At 38.2% G+C, this 21064-nt stretch overlaps 1 protein-coding gene across 2 annotated transcripts in view; it reads left to right on the forward strand.

The window, feature by feature from the left end:
* The window catches only part of Ddr (discoidin domain-containing receptor 2), a 2443951-nt gene extending 2427823 nt beyond the window's left edge, over positions 1-16128 (forward strand). For both annotated transcript variants that reach the window (XM_067140519.2, XM_067140518.2), the window contains one exon: positions 15701-16128. In XM_067140519.2, coding sequence (XP_066996620.1) covers positions 15701-15853 — 153 coding nt within the window. In that variant the 3' untranslated portion in view covers positions 15854-16128. The remainder of the gene's footprint in view (positions 1-15700) is intronic.
* The last annotated feature ends 4936 nt before the right edge of the window (positions 16129-21064 follow it).

Genomic DNA, 21064 nt, shown 5'->3' on the forward strand with positions numbered 1-21064 from the left:
CAAACAAAGGCATCATTTGCTTGTTGAATGCACTGTGAGACATCTTGTGCAGCTCCCTCATCTTTGGTAACTACACTGCCCAAATAAGTGAAGCTATCCTCATCTTCGACAGATTCACCATTGAAGACAAATGGGTCTGATTTTTTGGTGTTAACCCTTAGGGCATTGGTCTTATTTGAGCTGATCATTAGTCCCACCTTTTTCCCTTCCTCTGCCAAATCTTTGAGCTTTGCTTGCATTTCCCCATAAGCCTTAGACAGGAGACACAAATCGTTAGCAAATTCCAGATCTTCAAGCCTACTGACTAATCCCCATTGGATACCACGTTTCACATTTAGAGTCGCGTTCCGCATTACAACCAAGAACATACTTGGTGACAGGAAACACCCTTGATGTACTCCTGAACGTACAGATATAGACTCAGATATACGGCCCCCATGAACGACTCTACCTGAGTAATCACGGTAAGTTTCCTGAATGAGATTGACAATTTGTGCTGGCACTCCATAACTCTTCACTTCCTACTACATGGCTTCTCTGTTGATCAAGTCAAAAGCTTTCACAAAGTCAACAAACACTGCATAGCGGTGAGATGACCATTCGGCATTGCTAGCTGGTAAAGAAAAATACATCTCAAAACATATGCTATATACATTTTTCCTTGTCCTATTAGTTTCCCTATAAACAAGCTAAATATTTCAGGACATATAATGTGTTTTGAATGGCCATAGTAGTAAATTCTGGTTATGTCATACTGTCCTCGTGTTGTGGAGTTACATGTTAAACTACAGTAGTGAAGTTCCGGGATTGTAGAACCTGTTTACTAACACAGTCCAAATCATGTAGTTTTGCTGTTCCCCTGGCCACTTGGGAAGTAGGAACAGGAGAACGCGTATGGGAGGAGGCTACTTGCTGTACTAGAGGGCCGGTCTAGTGTATGCTGTGAGAAGTAAAAGTAACCATTTCCACGGTATCCACTTTTGTACCCTAAGGCCGTCAAGTAGTATTTTGTACTCGTTTGCATATGGTATGTGATGTCCGTACCAACAACAGATACCTGTAAATCACATGTTGTACAGTAGTGGGAGATTTATAAAATATTAATGACCTCACTCAGTGACCCAGGCTGACAAAAGTGAAGGGAAAAAACTAATGGAAAGTGGATGCACCATTTCATTGCTGTTATAGTGTCATTTTTATGCTGAATTTCTGACAATAGACTAAATGAGTTGTCTATGCTATTGAGCATAAGATTTTCAGGTTAATGAAAGAATGGTGGACTCCAAAAGAAATGGGCCATCTGTAGATTCAGTGAAATTGTTATTGAATACACAAATGTCAAAGACCGTAGTTGCATCCATGCTTTTGAACCTCACTTGAAGGATAAAGAGGTACTACAAAAGTGCTGCTGGGTAATTGTAAGAGAGTAAGTGGCAGTAGGTAAAATGATGACCGTAAGCTTGACCTGTTTAATTAGAGCTTATGTAATAATAATAATAATAATAATAATAATAATAATAATAATAATAATAATAATAATAATAATAATAATAATAATAATAATAATAATTTTATTGGTTTTTACATCCCACTATCATGGTTTTCGGACTGGAATTTTGATCCGCAGGAATTCTTTCATGTGGCAGTTGAGCTCAGAAGGCCAGTGCTCTACTGTCCAAGCTACTCAGCTCGGCATTAAATGGGGTACTGGATGTAGGCTCCATTACCTCATCCCACTGTTATTTCTGAAATGTTGCTGCCTTTGCAGTTGTGGGACAGTTGTAGAGGTAATATTATCACTGTAATCAATTGATTACATAGTGGAGATGCTTACTTGTGCCAAATTACCTGTTATTCACTTCCTTTATGGAGCTGCTGGATAATCTGCTCATGCGGTCAGGAATCTGTATAGACAGTGATTTCCAAATCATGGTACTTCCAACAGCTGAATGTTCGTCGCTGTGCACTAAAGGCTCTGAAACACAGGCTCACTTCATCCTGAGATTGAGGGTCACGGACAGCATCATGATCCTGTGGAGCTTTGGTGGGAAGAAGAATTTTTACAATTTATCGAAGAGAGACAGACTATCAATGCAAGGAGCTTGGCAAGGCAATTAGGTACATCTAGCTGGACTGTACACTGCATAAATAGCTATTGCACCCTTTTCACTGCCAGAGAGTTCAACATCTCCAAGAAGTGAATAACCTACCAAGAGCTGAATTCTATACCTGGTACTTGCAACAGTGTGAATTAAATGCAGACTCTCCGCACAATGTGTTTGTTACAGATGAGGCATCTTCTACCTGGGAGGGTATTACTAATTTTCACAATGCCCATACATGGGCAGAAGAAAACCCTCATGCTATTCACTGAGGTAATTTCTAGCACAGTTTTCCAATAAATCTTTGGGCTGGGATCAGCTGCTTGGACCACTGGAGGTGTCTGCATGACTAATTGGCTTTAGTATCTCCATTTTCCACAACAGGTATGTCAGCAGATTTTGTTCCCTCCATGATGGGGCACCTCCTCACATCAGTATGGATGTTCATAAATTTCTAGATCATTGTTAACCAAATTGGTGTGTTGGTTGGTATGGTCCTGTCAGCTAGCCATTATGGTCCCCTAGTTTAAATCCACTAGACTTTTATTTCTGGGAACATACCAAGTGGAAATTGCCAATGAAGCAACTCTACAACAACATATCTGGGATGTCATTGCAACTGTGAAAGCTGATGTGGAGGTGTGAAGGTGGGGGGGGGGGCAGACCTGGGGGTACGTAGTATTTTTAATATTTTGGAAGAAAAATGGTGACTTGTATTCTGTTATAGAATAACCCACGGTGTTCCCTGCCTGTTGGTGGGGAACGATACTACCACTTCTACGTAAAACTGACTTTAAATCATTTTCTTGAAAGGAAAACACCTAACTAGACTAGATTTTTGCCTTTCCCTGAGAGCTAGAGGGGGGCCGTGGCCCCACCTTGTCCCTGGGTATGGGCGCCCTTGGTGGTGTCACCAAATGGAAGCTTGTCATCGAGTTAACGGGTGTCATTTCAAGCATTTCCTGTGAAGTAACAGAACAGTAACTTTGATCATTCCAGTATATGTTCCAGTAATTTCAGAGACATGTCCAAATTTATACGATGAATAATTTGGACTTGTTTAGAGTTCAATATTAAGAGCCATACAATTTGAGTGTGATGGTTAAAATTTTACTTTAATAATAATAATAAAAATATTTGTTTACATCCCACTAACTTCTTTAATGGTTTTCAGAGGTGGCAATGTGTTAGAATGTTGTCTGCAGCTATTCTTTACTGTGCTGGTAAATCCACAGATAGGAAGCTGACATATTGGAGCACCTTCAAATACCACCAAATGGAGCTGAAATTGAGCCTGCCAAGTTGGGGCCAGCAATCAATCAATCAATCAATACTGATCTGCATTTAGGGCAGTCGCCCAGGTGGCAGATTCCCTATTTGTTTTCCTAGCCTTTTCCTAAATGATTTCAAAGAAATTGGAAATTTATTGAACATCTCTCTTGGTAAGTTATTCCAATCCCTAACTCCCCTTCCTATAAATGAATATTTGCCCCAGTTTGTCCTCTTGAATTCCAACTTTATCTTCATATTGTGATCTTTCGTACTTTTATAAACGCCATTCAAACTTATTCGTCTACTAATGTCATTCCACGCCATCTCTCCGCTGACAGCCCGGAACATACCACTTAGTCGAGCAGCTCTTCTTCTTTCTCTCAATTCTTCCCAACCCAAACATTGCAACATTTTTGTAACGCTACTCTTTTGTCGGAAATCGCCCAGAACAAATCGAGCTGCTTTTCTTTGGATTTTTTCCAGTTCTTGAATCAGGTAATCCTGGTGAGGGTCCCATACACTGGAACCATACTCTAGTTGGGGTCTTACCAGAGACTTATATGCCCTCTCCTTTACATCCTTACTACAACCCCTAAACACCCTCATAACCATGTGCAGAGATCTGTACCCTTTATTTACAATCCCATTTATGTGATTACCCCAATGAAGATCTTTCCTTATATTAACACCTAGATACTTACAATGATCCCCAAAAGGAACTTTCACCCCATCAACACAGTAATTAAAACTGAGAGGACTTTTCCTACTTGTAAAACTCACAACCTGACTTTTAACCCCGTTTATCAACATACCATTGCCTGCTGTCCATCTCACAATATTTTCGAGGTCACGTTGCAGTTGCTCACAATCTTGTAACTTATTTATCACTCTATAGAGAATAACATCATCCGCAAAAAGCCTTACCTCCGATTCCACTCCTTTACTCATATCATTTATATATATAAGAAAACATAAAGGTCCGATAATACTGCCTTGAGGAATTCCCCTCTTAATTATTACAGGGTCGGATAAAGCTTCACCTACTCTAATTCTTTGAGATCTATTTTCTAGAAATATAGCAACCCATTCAGTCACTCTTTTGTCTAGTCCAATTGCACTCATTTTTGCCAGTAGTCTCCCATGATCCACCCTATCAAATGCTTTAGACAGGTCAATCGCGATACAGTCCATTTGACCTCCTGAATCCAAGGTATCTGCTATATCTTGCTGGAATCCTACAAGTTGAGCTTCAGTGGAATAACCTTTCCTAAAACTGAATTGCCTTCTATCGAACCAGTTATTAATTTCACAAACATGTCTAATATAATCAGAAAGAATGCCTTCCCAAAGCTTACATACAATGCATGTCAAACTTACTGGCCTGTAATTTTCAGCTTTATGTCTATCACCCTTTCCTTTATACACAGGGGCAACTATAGCAACTCTCCATTCATCTGGTATAGCTCCTCCGACCAAACAATAATCAAATAAGTACTTCAGATATGGTACTATATCCCAACCCATTGTCTTTAGTATATCCCCAGAAATCTGATCAATTCCAGTCGCTTTTCTAGTTTTTAACTTTTGTATCTTATTGTAAATGTCATTGTTATCATATGTAAATTTTATTACTTCTTTGGCCTTAGTCTCCTCCTCTATCTCGACATTATCCTTGTAACCAACAATCTTTATATACTGCTGACTGAATACTTCTGCCTTTTGAAGATCCTCACATACACACTCCCCTTGTTCATTAATTATTCCTGGAATGTCCTTCTTGGAACCTGTTTCTGCCTTAAAATACCTATACATACCCTTCCATTTTTCACTAAAATTCGTATGACTGCCAATTATACTTGCCATCATATTATCCTTAGCTGCCTTCTTTGCTAGATTCAATTTTCTAGTAAGTTCCTTCAATTTCTCCTTACTTCCACAGCCATTTCTAACTCTATTTCTTTCCAGTCTGCACCTCCTTCTTAGTCTCTTTATTTCTCTATTATAATAAGGTGGGTCTTTACCATTCCTTACCACCCTTAATGGTACAAACCTGTTTTCGCTTTCCTCAACAATTTCTTTAAACCCATCCCAACCAAGTATTGTAACATTCTGAGCTACTCAGCCTGGCAACATAAGCACTGCAAAACAAGCAATAAGTTATAATGCTTTATTTTACCATTAAACATGTTCTTTTTATTTGGAAGCGTAAACTGTAGGTACTTTTAATTTATTTAATTTTATAACATGTCCAGTATTCGTTTGAATCAAAAAGTTTGATCTGCTTCGACAGTTCACTTCCTGTACTACTCATTTGGACATCTGTCCCATGCATTCTTTCGTTGACGTAAAGAACTTTGTTTACTTACACATGAATATGATTTTGCATTGTTCCTTCTTCCTTTATGCAATGTAAGATGGCAATACAGTAGTAGCATATTTCACGTCCCAGACCATCTATCCCTACCTTACGCTTGAATAATTATAATACCACACACTCATACAGACTCTGTACCAACACAGATTGCCAGGCCATTTTCACTCTCATTAGAGCATGGGGCTGATGACCACAGATGTCCCAATCCCCTAAAGGACTTAACAGCAAAGAATCCACATTAACACCAGATATGTGATAGATCACCAGTATCTGAAACCAATGACAAAAGCTGTCTGAAGCCCCTAGAAAAGAAACAAATCACTAACAAATACAAGACCACTCTGACAAGAATTTTACACAACATGGCATGCTCAAGTAGCAATTGCCTTCAGCTCTTATCGTAGTCAGGATGCCCTTGAACATAAACAAAACCAGTTTGGCCAGAATGTTACATAACAAGGCTGTTATCAAAGCAAAGCTATCCATTCACAATAAAAAGGCCTATTACCTACTCTAAAACCATCGGATCCCTTTGCTCATAAAAGTAACTTCTGAGGATTACCAAAATGTTGATATATATTGGTTCATCACCTCATTCTCGATTGCTGCAATATATATCTGCAATCATACCCCTAACACTCTATATATATTTCACTTGCTTATTATTAATGAAGTAGAATAAAGTTTAACCTCTTCAGTGAAGGTAATAATGGTGTTTTGCATGTATCCCCATCAAATTTTGGTACTAAAACCTGCAAATATCCATTTACTGGTGGACACAAAGTGCAGAAGATCTGAAAGACATCAAGGAAACCTGACTCACAATGTTCCTACGTTGTCACACCTTGCAACTATGGGAAGACACCATTGAAGATAAGTTTCATGCTCACTAGTCCTCAATAAATCAAAAATAATTGACCACCTTGGTGTATGAAATAAGTGGTTTCAACATTTTTAGATGAGAAGACTTAATGCAGTCTGTTTAATGCTGTTATTATTGACATTCCTCATAATTTTGCTTGAAAGCATAAACATTTACTAGAATGCCATCAGTTAGCCAATTTAGACATTAACACTGACTGTAGGATATTACCATAGCGATTTCCTTCAGCTGTTGATCACAACACTCTCTATCAGCCGTCCTCGAGCACTAACATAAACTTCGGCATCATTTACGGACTAATTCCTACACCTTGCTGACAGCACGACTACCTCTTGACTTTTCATGGTACAGATGCCTTGGAAGCATCATCTTTCATTTACTCTTCAATCTCATTGAACCAATATATGGATTGGCTGATGGACCTGAAACAAGACTCAAGAATGTAGAATGGAAATGAATGGCACATAGGACATTAATTACGAAGCTTAACACAGCAGTTAACATCTCTAAACAAGATACAGACTAGGAATATGACTTAGCAAGCCTACTGGAGACAGGAAATCGTCTCATCTCTGTCAATGACCAGATCAATGATTTACTTCCTCAGAAAGAGTATGACGCTGATGCCAGCAAATGCGAATTTAAGTGAGTGATTCTCAAGGTGGAACGTATAATTGGTGATAAACTTCATTCATTTGTAACTAATGATGGTCTTTCATCTGCAGGACCAGTTCAATCTGCAGTATCACTGTCCAAACAACCAGTTTTATTTCCCTCTTTACCAATGCTTATGCTACTGAAGCATACAATTGAAATTCCTATCATAAAGATCAGATCTGTTCTCAGGAGATAAAGAAGAATGGTCTCATGTCTGAAAACAGTTCCAGTCATTGATTGACAAAAACCCTTGTGTATCTCTTGTAGAGAAGCACGTATTTCTCAGAGGGTTCCTGGAGGATGAACTTAGGTCTTTAGTTGAAGGTACCTCAATCACGGTGTATGTGTTTGAACAGACCAAAGAAATCTTAATTCCCTCTTATGACGATAGAATCATATCATCCAGACTCATTTGAATCATCTGGAGGCGCCGAAGCCAACTATACACAGTTGTCCTGATTGTTTAAATGCAACATACATCAAATGTAATAGAAACATACAAGCTCTACAAGCACTAGAAGAAAAGTTTTATGATTGTGGATGTATCCATGCTCCTAAGGTTCTCCGTTCATTCACTGAAGACTCATCCGTTGCTGGATTATGTATGCAAAAGACAAGGAGTTTCTAATAGCAATGTAACAGAATTAATTGAGTTCTTGAATAATGGGGTAGAAAGCACATTAACAATGAGCAAGATCAGAGGAGATATTACTTCAGTGGGTGCAATCATTCCTATAACAGCTATACTCCAGGTAGGCACCAAGGCAAATTCTGAAGAAAGAAAGACAAAGGAAAGAGTATCTACTTTCTGTGCCTACTGTGAGTTGCACAATCATTGGACACAGCAATGTACAACATTTTTCCAGTTTTTGGATGTGGTGCTGATAAAACCAGATGAGCTCTATAGGGAAACTGAAGTAATAGATGGTATTAGTGATTATGAAGCTGTTTTTGTGGTAGTTAAAAATAAATGTGATAGAAAGGAAGGTCTTAAAAGTAGGACTGTTAGGCAGTACCATATGGCTGATAAAGCAGGTATGAGACAGTTTCTAAAAAGTAACTATGATCGGTGGAAAACGGTAAATAAAAATGTAAACAGACTCTGGGATGGTTTTAAAGAAATTGTTGAGGAATGCGAAAACAGGTTTGTACCTTTAAGGGTGGTAAGAAATGGTAAAGACCCACCTTATTATAATAGAGAAATAAAGAGACTAAGAAGGAGGTGCAGACTGGAAAGAAATAGAGTTAGAAATGGCTGTGGAAGTAAGGAGAAATTGAAGGAACTTACTAGAAAATTGAATCCAGCAAAGAAGGCAGCTAAGGATAACATGATGGCAAGCATAATTGGCAGTCATACAAATTTTAGTTAAAAAATGGAAGGGTATGTATAGGTATTTTAAGGCAGAAACAGGTTCCAAGAAGGACATTCCAGGAATAATTAATGAACAAGGGGAGTGTGTATGTGAGGATCTTCAAAAGGCAGAAGTATTCAGTCAGCAGTATGTAAAGATTGTTGGTTACAAGGATAATGTCGAGATAGAGGAAGAGACTAAGGCCAAAGAAGTAATAAAATTTACACATGATAACAATGACATTTACAATAAGATACAAAAGTTGAAAACTAGAAAAGCGGCTGGAATTGATCAGATTTCTGGGGATATACTAAAGACAATGGGTTGGGATATAGTACCATATCTGAAGTACTTATTTGATTATTGTTTGACCGAAGGAGCTATACCAGATGAATGGAGAGTTGCTATAGTAGCCCCTGTGTATAAAGGAAAGGGTGATAGACATAAAGCTGAAAATTACAGGCCAGTAAGTTTGACATGCATTGTATGTAAGCTTTGGGAAGGCATTCTTTCTGATTATATTAGACATGTTTGTGAAATTAATAACTGGTTCGATAGAAGGCAATTCAGTTTTAGGAAAGGTTATTTCACTGAAGCTCAACTTGTAGGATTCCAGCAAGATATAGCAGATATCTTGGATTCTGGAGGTCAAATGGACTGTATCGCGATTGACATGTCTAAAGCATTTGATAAGGTGGATCATGGGAGACTACTGGCAAAAATGAGTGCAATTGGACTAGACAAAAGAGTGACTGAATGGGTTGCTATATTTCTAGAAAATAGATCTCAGAGAGTTAGAGTAGGTGAAGCTTTGTCTGACCCTGTAATAATTGAGAGGGGAGTTCCTCAAGGCAGTGTTATCGGACCTTTATGTTTTCTTATATATATAAATGATATGAGTAAAGGAGTGGAATCGGAGGTAAGGCTTTTTGCGGATGATGTTATTCTCTATAGAGTGATAAATAAGTTACAAGATTGTGAGCAACTGCAACGTGACCTCGAAAATATTGTGAGATGGACAGCAGGCAATGGTATGTTGATAAACGGGGCTAAAAGTCAGGTTGTGAGTTTCACAAATAGGAAAAGTCCTCTCTGTTTTAATTACTGCATTGATGGGGTGAAAGTTCCTTTTGAGGATCATTGTAAGTATCTAGGTGTTAATATAAGGAAAGATCTTCACTGGGGTAATCACATAAATGGGATTGTAAATAAAGGGTACCGATCTCTGCACATGGTTATGAGGGTATTTAGGGGTTGTAGTAAGGATGTAAAGGAGAGTGCATATAAGTCTCTGGTAAGACCCCAACTAGAGTATGGTTCCAGTGTATGGGACCCTCACCAGGATTACCTGATTCAAGAACTGGAAAAAATCCAAAGAAAAGCAGCTCGATTTGTTCTGGGTGATTTCCGACAAAAGAGTAGCGTTACAAAAATGTTGCAATGTTTGGGTTGGGAAGAATTGAGAGAAAGAAGAAGAGCTGCTCGACTAAATGGTATGTTCCTAGCTGTCAGCGGAGAGATGGCGTGGAATGACATTAGTAGACGAATAGGTTTGAATGGCATCTATAATAGTAGGAAAGATAGTGTGGCTCAGCCCCTCATTATACTCTCGCTATATCTTCCGCTATATAAAGATAAAGTTGGAATTCAAGAGGACAAACTGGGGCAAATATTCATTTATAGGAAGGGGAGTTAGGGATTGGAATAACTTACCAAGGGAGATGTTCAATAAATTTCCAATTTCTTTGAAATCATTTCGGAAAAGGCTAGGAAAGCAACAGATAGGGAATCTGCCACCTGGGCGACTGCCCTAAATGCAGATCAGTATTGATTGATTGATTGATTGAGTTGTGTGTTCAAAATACAAGAGGCCTCACCACCTGTCAAGAGAAGAATCAAGGAGAAACTCCACCACCACTTCTTGAGGAGGTGGAAGAAAGAATGTCTCCATGAATTCAAGACTTTTCATGAGATCCAGCACCCTAATGGACAGCTGACAAGGTGCATAGTAGTAGATGTGGTTCTTTACATGAAAGTACACTATCCAGACACATGGCAAAGAGTCTGCATCTGCAAGATGTGTATGGGAAGTAATGGGAAGGTGCGGACTCTGATTCTTTACATGCTGAATGGGACTGTAATTTTTCATCCAGTGCAACTGGTCATTCCCCTGGAGATGAATCAGGGTGGGGAGGATGTTGAGAATTGGACCTCTAGTACTCCTAGGTGAACTAATCAATATCAGACATTGCCACTGCACTTGGTGGACAAAAGATGTGTGTCGGAAGAGATGCTCTACGTTTTATGCAGTTTGAGAACAAATAATGAACACGGCAATGTTGCACAGTATCTAAATCAGGGCATGTTGTAAACAGTCCAATGAAAGCAAACACATATTGTAACCTTTCATGACATGGCGGTGTCGTGAACGGTTACAGTATGTAGTGTGTAGGTCATCTGTTGGATTCTTCCGCTATGCAGTCTCAATACAAAACAATAAAGAGACAAGGTAGGTACTGCCATGTTGTCAGTGTGCTAGTCAGACAGTATCCATGTCATTTGGAATTGCTATATGCTACATAGAAGAACACCCCAAGCCCAAGGGGAATGCTGGATCCAAAAGCGTAGTAAGTGAACATTTTAGCCCCTTCTCCTTAAAAAGTAACCATTATGTATATGTTGAAAAAAATAATGGAAGCACATGTGCTTCTCTTAAAATCAAGCCGTGTAAGTGTGGAAATTCCTGTGCAGCAGATTTCAGGTGAGGTACTTTGGACTACTGTGAGCTGACAATATATGTTATCAACTTTCCAGTACCACAAGCCCACTTGTCACAGCTCTAAGAGGAGAGTTCTCTACCATAAACAAACCATGCAAAGCAGAGTTGTCTCTATCTAGAGTACCTTGGTATGTGTATGAAGCATTCACATCAGTGGAAATGTTAACATTTTCATCACAAATTGCACGCGCAGAAATGTCGTCTCCTAGCTGGGAGAGGTTAAGGAATATTCTGTTCAACCAGAGTACTGGAGTAGATCACTTGATTGGTGAGCGCAAAAAACCACAAATAAGAGAAACAAAGTAATGGTCCTAGCCAGGGTGGAATGCCAGATTACATGGTATCTCCTCAGCTGAGTAGTATTGCATCAGGCATAGTCAGGATTTGGCTGGGTGACAACCCAGGTGTGATACAGTCAACCTATCCCTGTAATGTGGCTCAGCCCCTCATTATACTCTCTTGTCGTGAAGGCCTGCAGCATTAGTACTTGATAACTCTACCAACCCTCGGGTTGACAGGAGTAGCTAACATAGAGAAGTGGAAGAGGTACATACATATTATTGAATATTACACTGTGCTGCAGTGCACCACTTGAAACACCACCCAGTTGGCTGTTGCTGTGACTCACTCACTGATCTGTGATTCGTCCGGTCATGGGTTTGAGCTCTGGTTCAGCCAAGGAAGTATTGAAATCTATTGCCACAATCCCAACTTAGGCATGAGGGATGGGAGTCCTGCCATAATGCCATCTGCCTCACCTAATTCTATCTTTGATTTAGAGTCCAGCCATAATGCCATCTGCCTCACCTAATTCTATCTTTGGTTTAGAGTCCAGCCATAATGCCATCCCAATCGTCTACCTTCTGTCTAGGATTTGTCTGATGTCACATGGGGTAAATATCTGTTTTCAGGTGTTTTCTTCATGTACTCTCATTTGCTCCTGTTTATTTCTCCTTGCTTTTATCGCTGCTCCATTCTTACATATTTCACAATTATCACCGTTATTGTTCCAGTGATAGCTACCTCCACTATGCTAAACCATACGATGGACCATAACCAAATTTATGGCTCACCATTGTGGAGAACAGTTCTGAGGCAATCATAATCCTTATCATCATCATCATCATCATCATCATCAAAAAGTGACATGTGATGCAGCAGATAACAGATTTGATTTATACAGTAACAATGACAAAATGTCCAGTTTTCCTCCCAATACCCACCATGCCTAAACTTAGTCAAGATGTCTATATGCATTTAATTAGGCTTTGTTTATTTCTATCACTCCGCTATGGAAGTCTTTTCCCCATATTATCACTCTGTAGCTTAAAATTTGTCCTGGCATGCTCCCCATAATGAGTAACATACCAGACTGTCCTGCACAAGATCAACCATTCCACTCACTTCCCACTCACAGTGGTGGTATTGGCCTGTGTTCATCTGGTGAAACTATATTTTACACTGATATGGCCTGCAAAATGAACAGGTCCTCACTCTTAAAACATGTCATCATTGAGCAATTTTCTTTTGAAGGGCAACACAAAATGTAAGTAAACTTACTACTGCCTCCCTCCATGTGGGTCAGACTACATCTGGTTATTTTACAGCGTACTCTGTGCTCAAATGTATACTGGTACACAACTGGCAAATGAGGCAAGTGGAGCCACTGCTTGATCAAGCACATGACAAGCAGTGTCCATGCCATGTGCCTGATGTTATTATTGCCAGCTCCTCACTCTCATCATACTTTCACTATCAATCAATCAGTCACTACTGATCTGCATTTAGGGCAGTCGCCCAGATGGCAGATTCCCTATCTGTTGTTTTCCTAGCCTTTTCTTAAATGATTGCAAAAAAATTGGAAATTTATTGAACATCTCCCTTGGTAAGTTATTCCAATCCCTAACTCCCCTTCCTATAAACGAATATTTGCCCCAATTTGTCCTCTTGAATTCCAACTTTATCTTCATATTGTGATCTTTCCTACTCTTAAAGACTCCATCCAAACTTATTCGTCTACTGATGTCCTCCCACGCCATCTCTGCACTGACAGCTCGGAAGATTATTACATACGTCAACTTCAATACGGAACCAAAATGAGAATAGTTACTAGATACCATTTAGTCGAGCAGCTCGTCTCCTTTCTCCCAAGTCTTCCCAGCCCAAACTTTGCAACATTTTTGTACCGCTACTCTTTTGTCGGAAATCGCCCAGAACAAATCGAGCTGCTTTTCTTTGGATTTAGGCTATATCTTCAAAACTTCACCATGTAGAATTTTGAAACAAAGTGTGGTAGTTTCCTTTTCATTGAAGTTTCATGCTTCTTTGGATTGCTCTGCTATTTCTGTTAACCAGACATATTGTATGTACAGGTTTATTGAGATGAGATACTTCACACAAATATCCTATAATCCATTGAAAATACCAATATATTTGGGTGCTCATAATATAATGGGTTAGGCCTACCTGCCTTTTTCTGTGGGGTTATTCATTTCACAAATCTCACTACCAACTCACTTCTGAAAATAAAATTACTGATGTCCAATGTGAGCAGAAATGGGCAAAACTGCTATGAATGTAATTAATTGAACCATCAGGAAACTACTTTGTTGAAGTGTCAATAGGTCTAATATTCCACCTTGTGTTTCTATTATGTGAATGTAACTGTCGGACTTGCCCTATCAGACAGCATTCTTTAGCACAAGATGTGGCATATCCTTGCTTTCGCATTCAGACAACTCTTAATTAGGGCTACATGCAGTTATAAAGTATGTCTGATAAACACAACACAATTCATTTCAATGTTCTGAAAATGTTTATGATTTGTGAACTAAAGTACTAAGAAATGAATCATATCAGAATTACAAAACATGCTTAATAACTACATATGTGTACATAGAGTTCTGAATTTTGGGATATGGGCACTTGCAGTTTCAGAAACTGATAATTTAGATAATTTTCAAAATTAGAAACTAGATAATTAATTAATTTTCAAATTATAACTGGTGTAACATTTTGAATTGTCTCCATTTAGGCTATCTCAGTAACAATTTAGACATTCTATTTTACTGTACCGTACAAGGTGGCAAAGAAACTGGACTTTTATTGGGTGACCTTTTGCTAAGATTTAATTAATTCCATAAGTTAAACACTGAATGTGTCACTAGAGATCTTGTACATGCCAACATCACATGCGCCATAGAGTGCTAAATAGACTTAATCTTCAAAAATCTTACTATCGCTTCTGGGCATTGAACCCATCATCTTGGGATCCAAAGTCCAACACACAGTAACTGATTCGTGGGGGAGCTAATTCTAGAGAGAGAGAGAGAGAGAAGAGTTTGTATGTATAACTGTTAATTAGCTAAAACCAAAAAATCATTGTTACGTTCTTATTAAGTTACTAAAATATATTTGGGTATTTTCAAATTGATTACTTCCTGCACACCATTATATTATATCATTACCAACATATGGCCGAGGAAAATGTAAAATACTGATCTATGTTTTAGAATACATTTTATTCTGTGTGATCATCTCATTTAAATCAAATTCTTGATTACTTCAGCATATATTATGTCATGATATTAAAGGTTGCATTGAATGCAATAACTTCACACAGCAAATTTTTATTGAGTGAGTGGCTGCATGGTTTGAGTCACGTAGCTGTCAGTTTGCATGCCGGATATAGTGGGTTCAAATCCCGCTGTCAGAAGCCCTGAAGATGGTTTTCCAAGATTTCCCATTTTCACACCAGCCAAATGCTGGGACTGTACTTTAGCGGTCAGTTCCTTCCTGTTCCTAGTCCTTTCGTACTCCATAGTTGCCATAAGACCTAAATGTGTTGGTATGATGTACAGCAAATTGTAGGATAAGAAAACAATTTTTTTGCCTCACTGGTGTGCTTTCCACCTATTTTCTTCAGCCATCTTGCTGAAGACAGCACAACATAATCAGCAGAAAGAACTCCAACAAGGTAACTTGTCTTGCTGAAGACAGCTAGTACAATCAGTAGAGCTCCGATAAGGAACTTCTCTTTCTGAAGACAGTCAAATCTAAACGGTTAAAAATTTTCCAATAACTTTTCTTGCTGAAGGCAACCCAATATAACCAGTTAAAATTGCACATACAAGGTACCTAGTATTGCTGAAGACTGTCAAATATTACCACTTGGTGATGAGGTTTCTGCTTTACCATAAATAACCTGTGATGAAATCCTTATAATTTATTGCTTATTCCTTTTAATAAGTTTTCTTCATGATTATTTTCATTTTCTTCCAGATGCTGTTACCAATGCCAATCAACTGTCCTAAAGAAATATACGATCTAATGCGTGAATGTTGGCAGCGAAACGAATCGGATCGACCAAACTTCAGAGAAATTCATTTGTTCCTTCAGCGCAAGAATCTTGGCTATAAACATGAAATGGACTGATAGTATATTGTCATCAGAAAGTTCTTACAGTGTAGAGCACAACGTATGAAAAATGTTTTTTTACCTAAACATGAACATAATCATGTATTTAAACTACGAGGAAATAAGTTTGTGATAGAGGATGCTGTAAATCGAGGAGAATCTTGGATTCTCTCCTGAATTATTTTAAATATATAGTATATTTACAATGTACATGAGTAAAGAGTATAATATACTTTCATTGTAAATATAGGCCTATTGTAAATAAGGATAAGTATTTTCTCTTACTTCCATAACTGTTGGAATAAATATATTATATATGTATTTGTTTTGTGTATTACATTTACATCTTTGTTACTGTACTGTACTTACGTTATTACTAGATTTAGAGAAATCTCCTTCCATTATGTGCATAGTTATCATGTCCTGTCAAATATCCTGTTATTACACAACATCAGTCTGTTTCATTTTCCTACAACGAAAGTACACGATTCATTGACCAAGGAGCACAATCAAACTGGGTCCATTGGAAGAACTTAAAAATAAATGTTTATTCATGAAGCATGAGATGTCATGGTCACCACATGATCCCATGAGAGCCTATGAACATGAAACCCATAACATATTCTGTACAGTTGTTTATCAGGACACTAATAATAATTTATATTTTCATGTTCGATACACAGATTGTATTATGAGCTTCTCAGTTACACAGTAGACCTGTATGTGACTGTCATGTTAGTTTGTGTTTAACCTTCATAACAGAAATGTATAATATTTGTTAGATGTTAAATGTGACTGGTGTACAGCATTGGAGCAGTGGAGGCATTCTCACTGTGAGAAAATGCATCAAACAATCAGGATAAATGTTTTGCAACTATGTATCCTTAAATGATTATGCCACTCAGAAAGATGAATGGAACTTTGTTACCTTTGATGTACGTTTGCTAGGAGAACCCTTGGTTTAGTTTCGTAAGTCAATGATCAGTGCCTTCCCTAACTTAAAAGTATTTGCTATTAAGTCAGTAAATATGTTCAAGGCAGATCTGAAGATGCCTTTGAATGATGTCATATGGTCAACTGTGCAGAGGTTGGAGACTTGCATTCTTTTGTTGGTTTCTTGAAAATCCAACATGGATATCTAAATGTTTAATTCAGCAGCTGTTAAAATAAATTAAGAAACTCATTCCTGGAAAATGTATCTCCTCAATCAATCTTCAGGCATTTAATTATTTTGATCTAACAAAAATTAGGTGATATTTGTTACAGATGCTATTATGATTGGTTCAGACATCAACTTTCGAACTGATATTTTATTCTGTATTTATAATCATTCAGGTTTCTGTGCCACGATTTTGTAGTGTAATTCGGTACCCATTCTACAAAAGTGACTATTTGTCAGAACAGCCTGCATTGTTCAAAACATTCTACAGTACTGCTTTTAACATAATATCTACAAAACATATGTACAGAAACAGTGTTCTGCATTGGCATTCCTTAAGTGTAGCTCCTGTGAAAAATATTTTTGCCTTGATCATTGGTTGCCTAATTATAAAACTTCTATAAGTAGCTCACAATATTTTCATATGAACTGCAGAACAACAAGCGAGTTTTAAATTAGATCAGTACATTGTTTGAATTGGAAACTTTCTGTACTTTTTCATGCTTCACGTTTAGTACTTTCATCCTACTTCCATAATGGCATCTAGACATTTGGATGCATACTACTACTACTACTAAAATGTTTTCATTCCTCCCCTGGAGGGAGTGGTGGGCCACTTAGATGGTTATGCCGTCTCTCAGGCAGGAAGATTTGTTACGGTGAAGGAGATGCTCGGAGAAGGTGAGGGGGTTGGTGGCCATTGCCTATACTAGGAACTATCCCGGCATTCGCCTTAGTGCAGGAGAGTGGAAAACCACTGAAAACCATTCTCAAGACATTTAAAGTTAAAAACTTCATCACTGATCCGTATTGAACTAATAGTTACAATGCTAAAAAGAGAAAAATGTTCCACCTTTTCAATACAATAACACTGTTGCACAAATCAATGTAGCAACATATTTAATTTATTAAGGGAGCGGTTTCGACATCTGTCCATGTCATCATCAGCCTACACAAAAATGGCAAGAAGTTAACACAATTGTAGCACTTATGACACTTTTCTTGAATTAAAAATAGAAGTTCATGTAGAGGTTCTTGAGCACTCTTGCTGATCTTAAGGTTAAAAAATGATGCAGTTTTCTTTTTCTTTTTGGTATATATAAAAACTCTTAGAATATGAGACTATTAGTACTGATATGGATTTTTTGATATCTAAGGAAAAGAAAAGAAAAATTAAAAATAAGAAATAGAAAAGTGAAAATGGTAAGGTAAGTATTATTATGAGGTTCACTTCAATTTAGCCTTGTCATGAAGTACAAGAGGAAATAAGAACCGAAAATTGAATATAGGTAGAGGATAGGAGGGGGTAAGGGAGTAAGGGGAGTAGTTTAAGGTGGGTCAGGGGGGTGTTGTGGTAAGAGCAAGTAGCATGAGAAGGTGTTGTGTATTACGTGGAAAACTGAACGCCTACTGGTCAACTTGAAGCTTTTGAAAACTAAAATAAGGAAGTCAAAAAGAATGTTCGGTTTTCAGACAAATCGTTAAGGTTTTGGTTAGGATTAAAATATTGATCAAGGTTTATTAAACAATTTTCAGTGATATCAAGAAGAGGGCCTTTGTTTAGGGTACTGCATCATTTTTTAACCTCAAGATCAGCAAGAGTGCTCAAGAACCTCTACATGAACTTCTATTTTTAATTCAAGAAAAGTGTCATAAGTGCTACAATTGTGTTAACTTCTTGCCATTTTTGTGTAGGCTGATGATGACATGCACAGATGTCGAAACTGATCCCTTAATAAATTAAATATGTTGCTACATTGATTCGTGCAACAGTGTTGTTGTATTGAAAAGGTGGAACATTTTTCTCTTTTTAGCATTGTAATTCTCAGGACAGCCGATGGTTGGGGCCAGCCATGAGGTCCAGCCCTGTATTGGCTCCCGAATGCAGAGGCATAGAACCACGGTAGAGCCGTGGCCACCCCTCCTCTACTTGGTTGTCCGGTCGGAGTGCAGAGTTGTTGGACAACAGACCAGCCACGGCCACTCATGGGCTGAGACCCCCTCTGCATCAACCGACCTTGGTTGCATTCCATTGGATCAAATGAGTTTGATTGTGATCGCTTTATCAATGACAGTGTCCTATTCTATCCTTTTAACACTTATAGGCACTTATTGTTTAAAATGATAAAAATATATTGACTTCCTTTGATTTATACCTGAAATTAGGAATTTATTGAGTAAGTGATGAACAGTAATCCTCTGTAAGAGAGAATGAGTCTGGTATAAAGAAAACTGGCAATAAAGAGCAGGTAAGGAAAGCCATCTAACTTATCTTAACTAAATAATCTAAGTTACAGGTGGAAGGAAGAAGACTGTATTTGAAGAGGAATAGGAGTCTGGTGAGTAACTAGTGGTCCAGAAAAAATGAATAGCCAATATAAACAAAAGGGATGATGACCCAAAAGATCAGAAGGTGAAGCCTATCACAGTGGCTCAGGTTCTTCTTCCCAAGATGGCATGTTCAGTGCCAGCTGAGATTGATGGCGTTGAGGGTGTTCAAATACATGTCATTAACCACTGGCATCTTGAAAAACTCCTGTGTGGAAACATTTAGACTCCCCAGCAAAACAAACTGAAGTCACCTGCGTACAATGAAGGCTCTTTGAGTGTAGTAGAGGAAACCTTTGCTCCCAGCAAAGGTACTAATTTTGGTGTAGAGTGAGTGAAACTCAGGACCATGTGCCCCTCCAGATAGGGAAAATTTATTTTCCTAAATTTTTCAACCTCCTGTTGGGCATTTGGTTCCCCTTCTGTGTAAACTAATCACATACTTACCACCTCAACTAGGCAGTCTATGCCAGTCTATACAAATGGACACATAAAGAGCCAACTGATCAGGAATGAGGGAACTTACAAAAAATATGTTTATAAGTGACAGTTATTTCAAACCTTTCTGCATTATTAGAAAAGTAAAATTCAAGGAATATAAGAAGTATGAAAATAATTCCACATTATAGTTTTTCCAATCTACCATGTGTGTGTATAAATCAGGAGCAGTTATTCCACAGAATGAAGGGAATGAATCATTCCCTTAAAAATGATCACAAAAAAACAAACACTATATTCAAGCCTGTTATTGCAGCTAATATTTATTTTAAAATTTGTAGCATTTTATATAATGTATAATTAACATTATTTGAATGTGGGAGTGGTGCATGGGCTGTTGAGAGTTGCAAACATATCTCTGTTTCCAAGAGCTCTGCAAGGATGTACTATTAACGCTGTTCGTCAGTCATGTCACAAGCTGCTTGCCAGGTTGCACCAGGGTTCCAGGAGCAATAATCTTCCACTCTGCCCCCTTCGGTTGGGTTCAGGAATCTTCAGCCTAGCGGAATGAATCCAACTAGCTCATTCATGTGCTAAAACTTGCAAAGAAAAGGTTTAATTGTGCTTGTGCCTTCAATTGAAGTGAAATATTCATACAATGAGTAGTAATATTTCATTTCATTTGGGTTATTTATGAACACTGCACCAAATTCACATACCGAAAGAGTACACATAAATTAAAAGCACTACTGCAATCCTGCCAGCTGAGTAGAGTCACTGAGGATGCCAACTGTTGGCACGAGTAGGGAGAGCTGAGTGGGTTGTGGGTGCATGTTAGAATCTCTCTTAGTCCAGGACATGAGTTTGAGAGTTATTCAAAAGAAGAGCAATATAATTTTTTGTGGCAGACTTATGCCTGATTTACCTGGTGTGAAAACTAAAACAAAACTATGTGTTCAACACTTTAATACAGATCAGTACTGTATGGGAAAATAGGCTGGTTATGTGGTTGTCAATTAAAATCAAAACTCTGCTGTTGGCCTCGTGTTCTAGTTTCAACTGAATAGGGTTTGTGGAACAGTGCTAAAGACATGAATAATCTGCTTAAAGCATCTCAGCATCATTAACAATCACTAACATATATTCACGCTGAAATTCTGTTAACAACATTTGTAATGACCAGAATAGATATACAACTTGATCAGCACGGCAAGTTGGAGACAATAAAACATAATGAGTTTGTAATGGCGAGTGGCCTCCGGAGAGGCCTGGTGCAGGTCTCTCAAGTTGACACCGTATAGGCG

Source organism: Anabrus simplex, chromosome 2 (genome assembly GCF_040414725.1).
Source record: "Anabrus simplex isolate iqAnaSimp1 chromosome 2, ASM4041472v1, whole genome shotgun sequence".
Classification (NCBI taxonomy): domain Eukaryota; kingdom Metazoa; phylum Arthropoda; class Insecta; order Orthoptera; family Tettigoniidae; genus Anabrus; species Anabrus simplex.